Genomic DNA, 18,284 nt, shown 5'->3' on the forward strand with positions numbered 1-18,284 from the left:
TGGGCGGGGCAACACCCCCCGCGCGAGGGCTGGCAGCGCCCCCCCCGAAGCCGTTTCACGCGCGCGGCGCTAGCGGCCGCCCAGCCTCGCGGGGCAGCAGTTCGCTGCAGCCTGGCCGGAAGCAGCGTCCGAGCCCCGGGCAAGGCAGAGCAGAGCAGAGCGAGGGCCGCTCCTACGGAGCATGCGCCGTTGCAGTGCGCGTGCGCCACACACCCTAGGTATCGAACGCTGAGACCCAGCTGCTTCTGGCGCTGCAGGCCTGTCTCCTCCCCCGTCCCCGGAGTGGGGGTGCGCGCTCCCGTTCTCGGAGTGGGGGTGCGCGCGGAGGCGGGGGGAGCGGGAGCGGGGATTGGGCTGCGGAGGGGGGAGCTGTCCTCGCCCCTGGAATGAGGGTGCGCGGGGGGGCTGTCCCTATCCCCTAGCTCCAGAGGGGGGTACGCGCGCGGAGGGGGGAGGCTGTCCCTATCCCCTAGCTCCAGAGGGGGGTACGCGCGCGGGGGGCTGTCCCTATCCCCTAGCTCCAGAGGGGGGTACGCGCGCGGAGGGGGGGGGGCTGTCCCTATCCCCTAGCTCCAGAGGGGGGTACGCGTGCGGGGGGGGGGCTGTCCCTATCCTCTAGCTCCGGAGGGGGTACGCGCGCGGGGGGGGGAGGGGCTGTCCCTATCCCCTAGCTCCAGAGGGGGGTACGCGCGCGGGGGGGGGGAGGGGCTGTCCCTATCCCCTAGCTCCAGAGGGGGGTACGCGCGCGGAGGGGGGGGCTGTCCCTATCCCCTAGCTCCAGAGGGGGGTACGCGCGCGGAGGGGGGGGCTGTCCCTATCCTCTAGCTCCGGAGGGGGTACGCGCGCGGGGGAGGGAGGGGCTGTCCCTATCCCCTAGCTCCGGAGGGGGTACGCGCGCGGGGGGGGGAGGGGCTGTCCCTATCCCCTAACTCCAGAGGGGGGTACGCGCGCGGAGGGGGGGGCTGTCCCTATCCCCTAACTCCAGAGGGGGATACGTGCGCGGAGGGGGGAGGCTGTCCCTATCCCCTAACTCCAGAGGGGGATACGTGCGCGGAGGGGGGAGGCTGTCCCTATCCCCTAACTCCAGAGGGGGATACGCGCGCGGAGGGGGGGGCTGTCCCTATCCCCTAACTCCAGAGGGGGGTACGCGCGCGGAGGGGGGAGGCTGTCCCTATCCCCTAACTCCAGAGGGGGATACGCGCGCGGAGGGGGGAGGCTGTCCCTATCCCCTAGCTCCAGAGGGGGGTACGCGCGCGGAGGGGGGAGGCTGTCCCTATCCCCTAACTCCAGAGGGGGATACGCGCGCGGAGGGGGGAGGCTGTCCCTATTCCCTAACTCCAGAGGGGGATACGCGCGTGGAGGGGGGGCTGTCCCTATCCCCTAGCTCCAGAGGGGGATACACGCGCGGAGGGGGGGGCTGTCCCTATCCCCTAACTCCAGAGGGGGGTACGCGCGCGGAGGGGGGAGGCTGTCCCTATCCCCTAACTCCAGAGGGGGGTACGCGCGCGGAGGGGGGGGCTGTCCCTATCCCCTAACTCCAGAGGGGGGTACGCGCGCAGAGGGGGGGGGGCTGTCCCTATCCCCTAGCTCCAGAGGGGGATACGCGCGTGGGGGGGGGGCTGTCCCTATCCCCTAGCTCCAGAGGGGGATACGCGCGCGGAGGGGGGGGCTGTCCCTATCCCCTAGCTCCAGAGGGGGGTACGCGCGCGGAGGGGGGAGGCTGTCCCTATCCCCTTAGCTCCACAGGGGGGTACGCGCGTGGAGGGGGGGCTGTCCCTATCCCCTAGCTCCAGAGGGGGATACGCGCGCGGAGGGGGGAGGCTGTCCCTATCCCCTTAGCTCCACAGGGGGGTACGCGCGTGGAGGGGGGGCTGTCCCTATCCCCTAGCTCCAGAGGGGGATACGCGCGCGGAGGGGGGAGGCTGTCCCTATCCCCTAGCTCCAGAGGGGGGTACGTGTGCGGAGGGGGGGCTGTCCCTATCCCCTAGCTGCAGAGGGGGGTACGCGTGCGGAGGGGGGAGGCTGTCCCTATCCCCTAGCTGCAGAGGGGGGTACGCGTGCGGAGGGGGGGCTGTCCCTATCCCCTAGCTCCAGTGGGGTGTACGCATGCGGGGGGGGGGGGGGGCTGTCCCTATCCCCTAGCTCCAGAGGGGGGTACGCGTGCGGAGGGGGGGCTGTCCCTATCCCCTAGCTCCAGTGGGGGGTACGCATGCGGGGGGGCTGTCCCTATCCCCTAGCTCCAGAGGGGGGTACGTGTGAGGAGGGGGGAGGCTGTCCCTATTCCCTAGCTCCAGAGGGGGATACGCGTGCGCGGGGGAGGAGGCTGTCCCTAGCTCCAGTGGGGGATACGCATGCGGGGGGGAGGCTGTCCCTATCCCCCTAGCTCTAGTGGGGGGTACGCACACGGAGGGGGGGAGGCTGTCCCTATCCCCATAGCTCTAGTGGGGGGCACGCGCATGCAGGGGGGAGGCTGTCCCTATCCCCCTAGCTCCAGAGGGGGGTACGCGCGTGGAGGAGGCTGTCCTTGCCCCCATCTGCAGAGTGGGGGTGCGAGTGGGAAGCAGGGGTTGCCTTCTTCCACCCAGTGTGTGTGTGTGCATGGAGGCAGGGAGCTTTGTCTTTCTCCCTACCCATTCTATCCCCAGAAGGTACGGGTGGGCGAGGAGGAGGTGATGTTTCCTCACCCCACCCTGTGCAGGGAGGGGGGGAAGAGAGAGAGAGAGAGAGTGTGTGTGTGTAAGGGGAGGCCCTGTCTTTTCTCCACCCATCCCGAGTGTGTGTGTGTGTGTAACTGGGGGAAAGTCCTCTGTCTTCCTTTGCCTCCCAACTCTGTAGTGGGGAGTTGTGTGTGGTGGTGGGGAAGGGTATCCTGCTTAGCTGCCCCTGTCCCTAGAGAGTGGGTGGAGAGGGACCAGATTAAGGCAACAGAACCCAGCCCTACTCTGGCTAAATCTTCAGAAATGTAGCTTTGTGCCTGTTCCAGAATGTAGGGCTTCCACAGTTAAAAAGATGAAGGGTACTTCTGGCAAATATACTGGACTTGAGGTCCTCATTTCTCTGTAGTTGTCTACCCCACTATTAGTTGTAACATCTTTTGATCTGTTATTTTTCAGGATTGGACAGGTGATTTCCAAGGAATGATTATGTGCTTCTGATAATTCAGTAGGTGATATTCTTCCTTATGAGTATGTATTAAAATGCACAATCCAGGATGTTATCAGGGGACATCGTTGCTAAGATGAGAATTAAAAGTGAGGTCCTGAGCAGTTATTAAAGATTCCTAGTACTCTTCACAAGTGTGGGCGAGAACACCTGATGCTTGGGGAAAATTCTTCTGGGTAATTATATTCTTGCTAACCAAAACTCCTCTGTATTAATTTTATACTTTACACGTCATATAGAAAATAATTACATAGTATTCCCAGGTATATATTTTACCACAAGTGTCCACTCTTCATTGGTGGGTGAAGTTCAATATTTGTAGGGTTTGTCAACTGAATACAATAAAGTTTTAGAATTCTTTCAGATGGAAGATTCCACAAGACACTTTTGTGTGTTCTTTTCCTAATGCTTTCAGTTCTGGCATTCATGGTCAGCTACTCTGGTAATTGTCAGTTGACAGTTTGTTTAAATGTATAATATACCATTTCCTTTAGCACTTGCAAATTACTATACAGCTGAAAATGTACATTTCTGTCACTTGTATAAGAATTTGGATTTTTTCCAAGTATTTTTCTTATTCTTTAGATACTGTGATTCAGCTCTACTGTTATTAGTGTACAGAACATTTGGATGTCATGGAGGTACAGTTTTCAAGTGAGTGTTGCCGCCTGTTGGACTCCAGGTGTCTCATGAGATAAAATAATTAATTAAAAACAGAGTGCTTCCTGTGAGTATTTTGAGTTTATATTTTTAATTAATATTTATTGTGGTGAATTGTAGGCAATATGCAATACAAGCATGTGAAACCTGGGTTTGATTTCTTGTGCTTTGTGTCATATGGGAATTTTTGCAGAGGAGTCTACTCTTTGTATAGAGTTTCTGTTGAGTGAGGATTGCAGGAATAAGCCTTTAGTGATTGTAATATCACTCAGAAACTGCTCCGCCCATCTGATTTAAAGATTGCAATTATCTTACTTTGAAGAAAACAACTCCCCCATTCCTCTGTAGAATGGTGATCAGCTGTCATTGAAGTGAATTTTTAGGCCACATCTCCACTTACTGAGGATCAAAGTTCTGGTGATTGATCTTCTAGGGTTTGATTTAGCATGTCTAATAAAGACTAGGGATTTCAGAGTGGTGGCTGTGTTAGTCTGTAACTTATAAAAAGAGTGGTTCTGTGGCACCTTAGAGACTAACAAAAATATGTATCTAGGTTGAAACTCTCTAAATGGGACTGTCTGGTCCAGCAACATCCGTGGCCCAGCATGGATGTTGCTGGACCAAAGAGTCCCGGTGGACGGCCAGCAGCAGGGATTTGCGTGGGAGCCGGCAGGACAGTGGGCAGTCTCCATAGCAAACCATTCCCCGTTGGCCAGTACTCCTCGCTGTTTGGAGGAGTAAGGAAAGTTGATGGGAGCATTTCTCTGCTCGACCTCCTGCTGTGCCAAGCTCTGCTTAAAGTAAGTCAACTCCAGCTATGTTATTTACATAGCTGGAGTTGCATACTGTAAGCCAACTCTCCCACCCCACCCCACCCCACAGTGTAGGCATGGTGTTAGAATAATAGGACAATCAAGGAATACTTGAATATTTTAAAAAATATTTGCACAAAATGCACTGGTTTGTTATGCTTTTGACTTTGTACCATCAAATGAAACCTTGATATACAAGTGCTAGTCAGTGCAATTGATTATTTCTCTATAGCTACACTGAGCTTGGTACCCTCATATTTTTTTATACATCTGTTCTAGCTATCTAATAAATATTTCTAGAATTGGAAGGATGGAGGTAAAATGATTAGTCAGTCTACTTCTATTCATTGTCTGATTGTACCTAAAACATAATTTTTGTCTTCATTCTACCATGTGACCCACATACTGTGAGTGAAGTAAGAATCTATTTGCAGTCAAATTATTTTTAGTCTTTTTTTGGCATTTTCTCTTATGTGAACAGGCAGTGATCCAAGTAGTAGGTAACATATTTATTTGCTTCATGTTGGTCCAGATTGTGGGGTGGAAAAAAAAAACGGTTGTGAATGAGTTGCTGTTTAAGTGCCTTTGTCATGGACTAGCTTTTACATAGAATGCCTGTAGTATATGCATTCATTTAACAACTTGTGTTCAAAAGGAGGTTTCCCTTATGATCAACAAGCTATTTCATTATTTTATAGTCCCATAGATCTCACATTGTTCTATCTTCACTACTAAACTGTATCCTAAATTGATAATGGTGATACTTTCTAGAGCAGGGGTGGGGAACCTGTTTTGGGACGGGGGCCACTGACCCACCGAAAGTCAGTTGGGCCACACACAAATGAGAAGCAACACAACACAACAAACAAAAAAACAACAAATCTCTGTGAGCTTATCCCCAAGTGAAAAGGAGAAAAAACTCCTCTCATATGTGGCCCCCAACTAAGCAGAAATTAAGTGTCTTAGTAAAAAGAGTGTTCTACCATTTGTGAATTGGCATAACGCCATCCTAGCTCACAGATTCAAGTGAATATACTTTTAAGACCATTTTAAATGTCCAGGGTATGTGGTGTAATATCTTTCATTGGACCAAATTTTGCTCAAAGGTTTCTTTCACCAACAAAAAAAAGTTCCAATAAAAGATACTTCACCCATCGGGTCTCTCTAATACCCTAGGATTGATGCAGCTACAACAATATTGCATACAATAAGGGCATTAATGTTTGGGAATATCATCTGTTTATGTGGAGTATCTCTGTCTAAAAATTGAATATGGGGGAAAGGGAAGGAAGACACCATTGACCTGGCATTTGCACTTTTCACAAGGTATTGGAAAGGAGTGTTTTTAAGTTTTCATTCCTTTTGGCTTTCTGCAGAAGGTCTGCAGGTAGCTGGCATAAAAAGAATGGTTCCACAAGATGAAAATCTCAGCCCTATTATGGTCTAAATGGTAAGGAAAACTATTTTGTATCTAGAGTACGGTCAGCTTCTGTTAAAAGTGAAAAGTAATTAACAAAGGTGATTCTGAAGCATATTTAAGTGCCGCTGTGAAAATGACCTGTAAAGGAATTCTATTTTGTGTGTTGTTGTTGCAAAAAAGGTAAAATATGATCCAGTGTCTGGAAGTTGAAGCTAGACAGTCAGACTGGAATTAAGGCATATATTTTTAACAGTGAGCATAATTGGAACAACTGACCAAGAGTCATGGTGGATTCTCCATACTGGCCATTTTAAAATTAAGATTGGATGTTTTTCCTAAAGCTATGCTCCATGAATTATTTAGAGGAAACTTTGTTTATACAGTAGGTCAGACTAGGTGATCATAGTGGTCCCTTCTGGACTAAGGATGTGAAGGGTTAACCAGCTAACAGGTGGGCTGGAGCAGCCTCCTCCTGCCAAAGGCAGGAGGCTGCTCCAGCCCTGCGGAGTCTGCTGCAATCCAGAGCAGCCCCCATCTGTGGCAGGCTTGGCCCAGTGTGCCACAGGCAGAGATACTTGAACCCAGGCAGAGGTACTTGAACCCAGCCAGAGCAGCCCCTGCCTGCCCCTGTTTAATTGTTTAACCAGTTAAATATAAGGTTTAACCTGTTAACTGATTAACTTGGATTTTTACATCCCGATTCTGGACTAGGAATACGTTAGACAAGCAGTATGGTTTGACCCAAACAACCAACATGAGGGACATTCAGCCCGATTTTGAAGTCCACCTTTCATTGCGTTCAGGTTTAAAAACAAAACAGGATCTGTTGAATGCTGCCACCTTCATCTCACAACAGGGGCCTGCACATACTAATTAGGTGCAGAATAGGGATGTCAGATGCATTCTGTGAAAAGATTGCACTAATATATGTTGGCCATTGGAACAACTTGCCAAGAGCCATTATGTCCAAATTTAGGATGCTAAATTATCCTCAATCCTCAGTGGATTTCTCACTGACAATACTAGGCATTGAATGGATTTTTAAGTGCTCAGCACCTTTTAGGAATCCAGCCCAAAGGCAGGATTGCACAGTAATAGATGGTACAATAATGTCCTTAGGCAATAACTAAAATTATTAGCCCAAATTCTGCACTTTGTTACGTGGGGTATAACTCCTATGGACTTAAATAAGAGCTAAAGCTATGCCACTCTGAATCTACCCTTAGAAAAATAAACAGTTGCCATTGAACTTCAGAGGGTTGTGGAGGGAAATGAAAGGAGGCAATTTTGGGACCAGTATTTGTCTTTCCCCTCTACTAGGTCCCTGCTGTACAATCACCGCTCTTGAGAGTTTAAACTAAGCAAGCATGAAACGGCACCTAAATTATTTGTCTTTAAAGTACTAGCGTCATTATCCTATCTGGTTAAATACATTTGAAATGTGGGAACTGCCATATGTGAGGGTTTCATCTATACTGCAGCTGAGAGGTGAATTCTAATCTTGGGTGGACGTACCTACATTAGTTCCTACATTAGTGTTGCAGCAGTGGCATGTGTGGTGACTTGGGTTAGCTGCTTGAGTTAAATCCTAACCAAGATCTTTATTATGCACTTGGTTGGCTAGCCAGAAAAGCCACCTCTGCCTTTATGGCCTCACTGTTATTTTTAGCATGCTAAGTCAAGGAGAACTGGGGCTTTAACATCTGCCCGAACTGGGAATTACCTCTCAGGCTACATCTACACTGAAGCTAGAAGTTGTACGTCAAGTCATGTGGTACTGAGTCTGACTCTGTTTTGCACTGGAAAAATACTTTAGGTGGGCAGGATGTTTGATACCACCAGCATAGGTCAAGATAGTTCCCGTATGTGTGTGTGTGTGTATATATATACAATATTTTTTAAAAGGTATTGCTTTCTGAAGTGCTAGTCTCTGTCTGTCACAGGGTTGCACAGTGTATATAAATTGATTAGCAGTTATAGTGCACCAGCTAGGTCACTGTGGGTAACAGTCTACAGTGGATCTGGACTTTCTGACCTCCAGAATGAGTAAACAAATGGTAAGCTTTTAATTTTCACAGTATACTGCAAGTGCCTCTGAGCCTGACGACTTAGAGACATTCAGCATATGTTGCATGTCTTACTCCTGGAAGAATTGTGTTCCAAAAAATGCACTTGAATAGTAATAGAGAGGTAGCTATGTTAGTCTGATTTTTGCTAAAACAAAAGGAAAAACTATGTAGCACTTTAAAGACTAACAAGATGGTTTAATAGGTGATGAGCTTTCCCGAGCCAGACCCACTTCCTCAGATCATATTCTGGAAGAGAATTGGCATGACCATATATACCAAAGGAATACAATGAAAAAAATGAACACATTATTATAACCATGTCAGTTACAGGATCAAGAACACACGTTCCTGTTCATCCAGAAATATAATTTATGCCATCATGTGCCAACAGTGTCCTTCTGCTATGTATATTGGACAGACTTCTCAGACACTTCGCCAAAGAATTAATGCCCACAAATCAGACATCTTCACAAGGAAAAACCAGTTGCTTTTCATTTCAACCTACCTGGACATAGTCTTAATGACCTTACTATATGCATCTTACTTCAAAGAGACTTTAACACCAGATTACAGATGGAAACTTCAGAACTTTCATTCATGCTTAAATTTGACACTTTACAAATGGGCCTCAACAAAGATGCTACTTACCTTAACCATTACAAAGATAGCTTCCTACTTATCACCCCTGATTAGCCATTCATTGACTCATAAATCCCCTCTCCCCTTCCTTACCCCACCTTCTGTACTAAATCTAATTTGTCAGTTTAATAATGTGTTTGCTTTTTTCATTGTATTCCTTTGGTATATACGGTCATGCCAGTGCTCTTCCAGAATATGTTCTGAGGAACTGGGTCTGGCCCACGAAAGTTCATCACCTATTAAAGCATCTTGTTAGTCTTTAAAGTGCTACATAGTTTTTCCTTTTGTTTTAAAAAAATGCACCGTGTTTTAAAATTTTTCATATATTATTGGTCAAAATCACACAATGCAGTCCCGGCAGTTTCAGTTATTTTTGTAATTTATTTCAAAATACCTGCCAGCAAGTATGTCTTCAACAGTATAGACAAGAAAAAAGATTCAGGAAAAGTTTTTGACAAATAGATCGCATATAGGGCATATTAATACAGCACTTATATTATATGGAACAAGAGAGCATTAGGCAAGATAAAAAAAATCGAGAGAGGATCAGTCCTTTATATGTTAAAGTATAAGATGTGTGACATTAACATGAAATGTTCTCTATGGACTGTTCACTCATACTCAATTACAGGATACTTCACCTTCTGAAGCATCTAGTCAGGCCCTCTGATGGGAGTAGGGGGCAACTGTGCTAGGACCCAAAAGGGCTCGGGGCTCCTGGCTGCTGCTATTGCAGTGGTGGCCAGAGCCCCAGGCTCTTTAAATTGCTGCTGGCGCTTCCAGGGCTGGCTGGGAAAAGGGGACACAGCACGCTCTGGGTGGTCTTGAAGGCTGGCTGCCTGAGGCCTTGCCCTTTCCGTGAGTCCATAGCTGGGCCCCCACCTTGTCCTGATGTCCAGCTGTTGTCTGAGAGAGGATTGATCGAGTGCAGCAATTCCTGTTATCCTAGAGTCTATGATGTGAAAAGCCTCTCTCCCCACCCCCAACTTTTTGTTGAATGTTTGGAGAACCCGATCAGTGATTTGGGGAGGGAGAGAGATTGATTCTTTCATCATAAAGGAGCTATTAAGAGGAAAAATTTTGCAACAGTTTAGCCTTAAAATAAACTTTTAAAATGTAGACATACTTAAGAATTAAGGCAGTCGTCTTTATTCACGCAGTTACATGTCCTTCTGTTATAACATTACAATGTTGCTTGCTATTAAGACCAAACAATATGTTCAAGCCTGTGCAAGATACTGATAGCAATACAGTCTCTGCACAAATTTAAGATCCATAAGATCAACCCCAGTGGAAGGAGCAAGTGTAATTAAACGTCTTGAGAAAACTTTTTCCATTTGTGGATCATTAAAAGGGATTTAAGAGTTGTGCCCCCGCACCTGACACTGTTCTTTCACTTTTATGCTCTGTCTTACTAGTATTACAGACTGAATTGTCAGTATTCATATTTGTATCTGTAACAAATGCTTTGAAGTTTTGATACTTCAGTACAATTGTTTTATGTTTAGAAAATTACTTATTGAAGGAACATATGTTTCACAATTTTTCACATTTTATTTTTCCATTTTAGGAGAGAGCCTTCATCTTGACAATGGTAGCTTGAAGTCTATTAAAGTACAAGCATTTATATTGTTTTTAAAAATTTCTGTGCAGGTATGTAAAATGTAATATTGGCAATTATTTTCTCAGCATTATTTTTTATCGCAGCATGTTCTGAACGTGGAGAAACAAAATATTTTATTTGGAGAAATATTCATGATTAAGATCTTTTGCATAAAATGAAAAATTGAAATACAATAGATTAAGATACCCATGATCCTTAGTTTCTCTTCACACCTTTTGCATTCTATCTTAAATTTTGCAAACTTCAATAATATTGTAATACATAGTGCTATAAATTGTCTGAGATCAGAGATTTAGATAAGTAGCTCAGAACAGATACTCAGAATACTGTCAGTGTTCAGTCTAGTCAGTGCTGCACCTGTCTTGAGTACAAACTGAGATTTCACAATCACATTTTCATATTGAGTTTTTTTTTTTGATGCAGTGTGAAACACAGAAAACAAAAAATTAGCCATGTAAGGGAATTTTAGATGCTTACTTACATACATTGCAGTCAAATGCACAAGAAAATTGAAAAGATAAATGTGCTTTCTCTAATTACATGGTGTTATGCTGATCCTGGCTGATATTTAAGTATTGACATATCCTTCAGATATAAGTGTTTTTTGGGTTGGTGTCACTTAAAATGACTAACAATGAGTAAAAAAGCTATATGTGTTAAAATGTATCCATAAATTTATAAACTGAGAGAATTTCTGATCTCTGAAATATTAGAGTAACTTAACGGGGAAATCGTACCCTCTTTTGTTCTCTCCAGCAGATTCTAGCTTCAGGAGAACTGGGGTGGGGCCTGATGCAGAAGAATAGGGCAGGATGTCAAGAGACGATCAGATAATCTGTACCAGCTGTATGCTTTGGAGCAGGAGGGGGATCTGGGATATGACTAAGCGGTGTGGATGCCGAGGGTCAGTTGCTCTCCCATTTGATGGCTTTACTATTTTTTCCTAATCCTAGCAAATCAGCCACGTTGGATCCTTAGGCCACAGTAGTCGGTTGTGCTGGAAGCTTGAGAGTCTTTTTTTTTCCTCTTCCACAGTCTGGATGTGTCAAGGCTGTTGCCCACTCTGGCACTTTGAATGCAGAAGTGGGAGCCCACAAGAGCCATTAAATACCTTGCCTCTATAGGCTTCTGCTTAAAAACATCCCAAGGTCACAGATTTCCTGACGGTGGGTGGTATGTTTTCCCCAAGTGGGGAAAAAAACCTTTCTTTTTGAACCCAGGGAGAATCACCTGGGAACATCTTCCTGTGGGGCATCCCAAGGTCTTTTACCATAAAAGAGATTGAAATACACAAAAAAAATTGTAATCTCCGATAACTGACTTCTCAGTCTTAGGCATTCATATGCAGACCTCCTGTTACCTTCTAGGACACAAGAATCAGATCATAGTCTTAAAAAAGAGTGATTTTACTAAAAAAACAAAGAGATATACTTGGTTGCTAGGTGTTATGATGCAATTGAATTGCTTCCCTGGGATTCAGGTTTAATTCCAGTGTATGGCAGAGGGAAGGGTATGGCACATGAACACAGTACAGAGGAGTTTAACCAGACAACAAAACACAATCTGATTGTGCCTATGTACTCACATATCTGTACTTCCAATGTTCAGTCCATTTTTAGATATGGTATTCTTGCCTGGTTTAATTCATTTTCTCCCCCTCCACCGAGTTCCTGATTTGAATTCCCCCCCAAAAAACTGCAGCAGGCAGATTTCCTTTCAGTACAAATCTCAATGGTTTGTTCCCATTGGTTCTCTAGGCTCATTGCCAACACTTTCTGGTTACCTGGGTTTAACCCTGGAGTTACTGGATGTTTGGAAAAGGACAGCACTCCTCCCATCTATCACAGGGGGTGATAGGAAAAAATTCCTTCCCTGTAGCTTCCTTACATTTTTCCATGCACAAATTTTTCCGCTTACAAATTTTTCTGTCATGTTTGGCCTATGCATTGTGAAAGGGGCGAGGCTCTTAGAGGATTAGGTAAGATGATTGACATGCCTTCACCTCTTCAAATTCCTCAATTGTTTTATCCTTCACCACCACATGAAATAAAGATTTCTGGCCCATATTGGGTCCTTAGAAAGAGGATCCCTACCTGCTTACCCACATTTTCTTTCTTATGTCAAGTCCATTCTTCCATCAACTATTCCGGTCTGCTTCCATCACAAACACTGGCATGCTTTTCCAACCATTGAACTGCCCTGGAAATACACTGCCTTTCCCCCATTCACATGGGGGGCCATGAGTAGATTTTAAGGCAGTGGTAGGGAATCTATGGCCCGAGGTCCCTCACCAAAGGCTCTTAAGTAATGTAAGTTGCCATGGGATAAGAGAGAAGGTCCTTTCATGGATTGATAACTGGTTAAAAAACAGGAAACAAAGGATAGGAATAATGGTAAGTTTTCAGAGTTGAGAAAGGTAACTAGTGGGGTCCCTTAAGGATCTGTCCTGGGACCAATCTTGTTCAATTTATTTGTAAATGATCTAGAGAAAGGGGTTAACAGTGAAGTGGCAAAATTTGCAGATGATACCAAACTGCTCAAGCTAGTTAAGACCAAAGCAAACAGTGAAGATCTTCACAAAGATCTCACCAAGCTAAGTGATTGGGAGATGAAAATGGCAAATGAAATTCACTGTTGATAAATATAAAGTAATGCACATTAGAAAAAAATAATCCCAACTATATATACAATATGATGGGGACTAATTTGGCTACAACTACTTAAGAGAGAGATCTTGGAGTAATTGTGGATAGTTCTCTGAAGACATCCACTCAGTGTGCAGCAGCAGTAAAAAAAAAAGCAAATAGAATGTTAGGAGCCATTAAAAAAAGGACAGAGAATAAGACAGAAAATGTCTTATTGCCTCTATATAAAACCATTATATGCCCACATCTTGAATACTGCATACAGATGTAGTCTTCTCATCTCAAAAAAGATATATTGTCATTGGAAAAGGTTCAGAAAAGGGCAACAGAAATTATTAGAGGTTTGGAACGGGTCCCATAAGAAGAGAGATTAAAAAGACTTGGACTTTTCAGCTTAGAAAAGAGAGAAAGGGGGGGATATGATAGAAGTCTATAAAATTATGACTGATGTGGAAAAAGTGAATAAGAAAAATTTATTTACCTATTCCCACAATATAAGAACTAGGAGTCACCCAATAAATTAATAGGTAGAGGGTTTAAAACAAACAAAAGGAAATTTTTCTTATCTCAGTGCACAGTCAACCTGTGGAACTCCTTACCAGAGGATGTGGTGAAGGCTAGAACTTTAACAGGGTTCAAAAAAGAGCTACATTGATTCATGGAGGTTAGGTTCATCAATGACTATTAGCCAGGATGGGTAGGAATGGTGTCTCTAGCCTCTGTTTCTCTGGAAGTGAGTTACAGGGGAGGGATCACTTGGGGATTACCTGTTGTGATCCCTCCTTCTGGGAGATCTGGTATTGGCCATTGTCAGCGGACAGAATACTGGGTTAGATAGCCCCTTGATCTGACCCAGTATGGCTGTTCTTATGTTCTTATATTCACCCATCGTGCTTGGTGGAAGGAGGAGGCGGCTCTGCACTGGAATGGCAATGCAAAGAAGTTCTGTTCCCTGTACTGCCTTGCAAGTTCCACCTACATCACTCTCATTGGCTGGAAATCTCAGCCAATGGAAGTAAGGAGTGGAGCCTGCAAGTCAGTGCAGGGCGCAGATCCACCTGTGGCCTCCCCTAGACCTGTGCCAGGTAGGCACCCACTCCTGTACAGACTGCTTCCCACCCCAGCCCTCTCTCCCACCATCCCTTGTATCCGGACTCTGCCCAACCAGCCTGTTGCTGCAGCCACCCTCCCATGCTGACCCCCACCCAACCTGCTCCTGCACCCTACCACTCACCTGGATCCTGCACCTCCACCCACGAGCAGCTCCCACCCACACATTGAACTGCTCATTTTTTACCCCACTACAGGGCCTAGAGTGGCCCCACCAAATCTACTAGCCCCACACCCCCAAAAGTATCTGGCCATAAGGAGAAGCCCCAAGCCTTGGTGTCCCTACGTCATGTGGTGCATTGGTGTCTTGAGGTTGGAATGCAAGGGGAACCTTGGTGTTCCAAGTTACATGAGTTAAGTGAGTGTTTCTCTTTGCTTATGAGTTGGGGGCCACATCCTTGAGGTATTTTTGCTTCTCATTTATGTATGGCCCCCAACTAATTTTTCTGTGGGCCAGTGGCCCCCAACTCAAAAAAGTTCCCACCGCTAGTTACCATCATTAGATTCACTTGGGCCCAGGGCTTTCTACTCTTTTGATATTCAAGTAATTTGCTCATGTCTTCCTTATCCTTAAGTCTTGATAAAGTGGAGCTTTCTAATACCAACTTCAGTAGGGATTTTTTAAACTTCCAAAGGTCCTATGTGTGTTAACTCAGAGGCCCTTAACTTGTTTCTTTGAGGTCCCTCCGAAGATGCTATCAAACTCCATGGCCAAGCTGTGCCACACCTGTTTTTCTACATCTAAAAGCTACAGTAGATATTAAGGGGTTACTAGCAGGGTAATTGCTCAGGGTCCCACACACAGGGGAGCCCACAAAGCTAGGTTGATTAGGCTTATATTTGTGTTCTGAGAGGGTGATGGAGGGGAGTCATTTCAGATCAATCCAAACTGGAATTTTTGCTGAATTGAAAAGTTGGGGGGGGGGGGGGGGACATTTTGGGTCAGTTGAAACATTTAGTTTAGATTTGGGGCATTTTCAACTTTTTGTCACTTGAAAAGCAAAGGAAATTTAAAAACAAAGGGTCTAGATTCAAAAACTGTGGAGGTGGTAGGGCTCTTCTTACATCAGGGGTGGGGGACCACTCCAAGATTTTGTTAAGTAGTCGGGGGGGGGGGGCACACTTTTCTGTGGAGAGGACTTCTAGTATGGAAGTTGTGTGCAGAAGGGCTCATGGGGTAAGGAGCTAGGGTTCAGGAGGTGGTGTGGGGTCTGAGCGGGTGTTTGGGTGAAGGAGGGGGTTGTGACCTGGGGCAGGGAATAGGGTGCAGTGTCTGGGAGGGTGCTTGAGTGCAGGAAAGGATTCTGGCCTGAGGAAGGGGTTTTGGAGGGGGTACAGGGTTTGGGATGGAGTTACGACCTGGGGCAGGGGGTGCAGAGGGCTTGGATGGTGACCTGGGGGAGGGAGTTGGGATGCAGGAGGGGCTAGGGTGCCAGAGGCAGGCTCTGGCTGGGAGGCACTTACCTAAGCTGCTCTCGGCCAGTAGGCCTGCAACACCCCCAAGGCAGGCTGGGCTACCTGCCTGCTACAGCCTCAGACCACTTGCAAATGCAGACTGCACCCTCCATGTGGCTCTCAACTCCGGTAGGTGAAGAGGCTTGTGCTGCCCTCGTCTCCCAGGCCAGTCTCTCAGCTCCTATTGGCTGGAGGTCAGTCTTTATTGGCTGGTTGTTTCTGGCAAATAGGAGCCGAGGATTGGGCTGGTGGGTGCGGAGATCACATGAAGCTTCCCCCCTTCTTGCAGAGCAGAGAAACATAGGGACTGCACTTAAACTGCGGCAGCTGCCTGCCCGTGGGTCCTGTGTGGGTGGTCTGCGGGCCCTGGGCCGTATTTTGCCTAGCCCTTACACCTGTATAGCTTGGTTGTTAGGATGCTAACCTTGGATGTTGGAGATCTGTCAAGTCCCTGCTTCAGAACATTCACTATAACCTAGGTCTCTCTGTAATACACTACACAGGCTTAACGTCTGTTAAATGCTACTGATGACTTTTTTTCTTACTTTCCTTCATATATATATTTCTTACTTTCCTTTATATATATATAAATTTTATAATCACTGTCAACAAGCTCTATTTTGTTCTGTGTTGATGTTCAATAGGTTACAAATGGTGTGGGTTTTTATCATGAATCGAATGAACTCCCAAAGCAGTTCCTCCACTCAGCGTAAGCGAATGGCTCTCGGAATTGTCATTCTTCTACTCGTTGATGTGATATGGGTTGCCTCCTCAGAACTCACTTCAGTAAGCATTGTTTCATGCTTATTTTTTTAATGGGGGAGAGGATAATATTACACAGATGTTTTTGAAGCACTGATCATATTTACACAGGTTTTATTTGACATATTTTTAATCTTAAAGGGTGAAAAAAATCAGTCTTCAGATAGCTAAACAGTACAGGCAGTCCCCGGGTTACGTACAAGATAGGGACCGTAGGTTTGTTCTTAAGTTGAATTTGTATGTACCGTATATTCCGGCGTACAAGACGACCTCTGAAGTTAAAAAACATCCCCCAAAAATCGGGGGTCGTCTTGTACGCCGGATGCCCCGCCGCCGGAGCCCCTCCGTGGCTTTGAAAGCCTCGGGGGAAGCCGGCGGCGGGGCATCCCAGGCGCGCATGGGCTGCCCCCCCGCCGGCTTCCCCCGAGGCTTTCAAAGCCGCGGAGGGGCTCCGGCGGGGGGGCAGCCCATGCGCGCCTGGGATGCCCCGCCGCCGGCTTCCCCCGAGGCTTTCAAAGCCGCGGAGGGGCTCCGGCGGGGGGGCAGCCCATGCGCGCCTGGGATGCCCCGCCGCCGGCTTCCCCCGAGGCTTTCAAAGCCGCGGAGGGGCTCCGGCGGGGGGGCAGCCCATGCGCGCCTGGGATGCCCCGCCGCCGGCTTCCCCCGAGGCTTTCAAAGCCGCGGAGGGGCTCCGGCGGGGGGGCAGCCCATGCGCGCCTGGGATGCCCCGCCGCCGGCTTCCCCCGAGGCTTTCAAAGCCGCGGAGGGGCTCCGGCGGGGGGGCAGCCCATGCGCGCCTGGGATGCCCCGCCGCCGGCTTCCCCCGAGGCTTTCAAAGCCGCGGAGGGGCTCCGGCGGGGGGGCAGCCCATGCGCGCCTGGGATGCCCCCCCGCCGGCTTCCCCCGAGGCTTTCAAAGCCGCGGAGGGGCTCCGGCGGGGGGGCAGCCCAGGCGCTCCTGGCGGCTTTGCTCCCGGTGCCTCTGGTCTGCTGGGGACCATCTCCAGCAGACCAGGGACACCGGGAGCAAAGGAGGCGGGGGGCGCTGGGGTATAAGATGAAACCCTATCTTTTAATTAAAAAGATAGGGGGTCGTCTTATACGCCCAGTCGCCCTATACGCCGGAAAATACGGTAAGTCGGAACTGGTACATATTGTAGGGGAAACTCTAGCCAAACATTTTTCCAGAGCTCAGTTATATTCTCCCATACCTCACTTCCCTCAGTCCTTTATTCTCAAGCTGAGGTGTCTGCTGAGAAAAGCCGCTCCGTGTCTCCCTGGTCTGCTGGGGGGGGAGGGGGGCGCTAGCTTCGCGTCTCTCTGGTCTGCTGCGGGGAAGCAGCTAGTGCGGGGTTGCCTCACCCCGTTTGTAAGTAGGGATCCGATGTAAGTCGGATCCATGTAACCCAGGGACTGCCTGTATTGCAATCTATGTGAACTGAGAGTTATGAGTTAGCATAATGTAAGAGTTATTGTTTTAACAGTGGGGGAATTTCATTTAGAAATTATCAGAATCTCGAACCAATAGATATATTTATTTTTAGTTAGGGAATGAAAAACTGACTGACTTAGCATTTTTAAATTGATAAATAAAGTATTGTCACAGGGAGTAGGTAATCTAGTTATATCTTTAAAAATTAGTCTGTCTGATGAATCTGTCATTTTAGCTTTACATTTCATGTCTTAGGAAACTACTGCAAATAACCTTTAGAGAAAACTGCTATGACCCTCTGGGTTCCCATACTGAAAAATCAGCAATATTGCTGTTAATAGACTAAACACTAATATAAATAGCTAAAGTTTACTGTTGCTTAATTGCAGCTCTTAACACTGCCAGGTTGTTTTCTCACAAGTTTTATATACAGATCACGTATATGCTCTCACTGAACTCCCCTGAAAGTATTATTTATTTTGCAGTATCAATCTT

The 18,284-nt window shown here is 47.1% G+C and overlaps 1 protein-coding gene across 11 annotated transcripts in view; it reads left to right on the forward strand.

The window, feature by feature from the left end:
* Positions 1-79: 79 nt before the first annotated feature.
* Positions 80-18,284, forward strand: part of SLC35F5 (solute carrier family 35 member F5) — a 52,541-nt gene continuing 34,336 nt past the window's right edge. For 2 of the 11 annotated variants that reach the window (XM_075933256.2, XM_075933267.2), the window contains exons 1-7: positions 164-288; positions 3,114-3,162; positions 3,748-3,889; positions 6,011-6,084; positions 10,333-10,415; positions 11,143-11,290; positions 16,241-16,382. In XM_075933256.2, the coding sequence (XP_075789371.1) occupies positions 11,199-11,290; positions 16,241-16,382 (234 nt within the window). In that variant the 5' untranslated portion in view covers positions 164-288; positions 3,114-3,162; positions 3,748-3,889; ... (1 more) ...; positions 10,333-10,415; positions 11,143-11,198. Of the gene's footprint in view, positions 316-3,113; positions 3,339-3,747; positions 3,890-6,010; positions 6,085-10,332; positions 10,416-11,142; positions 11,291-16,240; positions 16,383-18,284 lie in introns of all 11 variants that reach the window. The other 9 variants (XM_075933262.2, XM_075933259.2, XM_075933260.2 and 6 more) reach the window with 9 other exon arrangements.

The sequence above is a fragment of the Pelodiscus sinensis genome, chromosome 7, assembly GCF_052426305.1.
Source record: "Pelodiscus sinensis isolate ZL-2025 chromosome 7, ASM5242630v1, whole genome shotgun sequence".
NCBI lineage: Eukaryota > Metazoa > Chordata > Testudines > Trionychidae > Pelodiscus > Pelodiscus sinensis.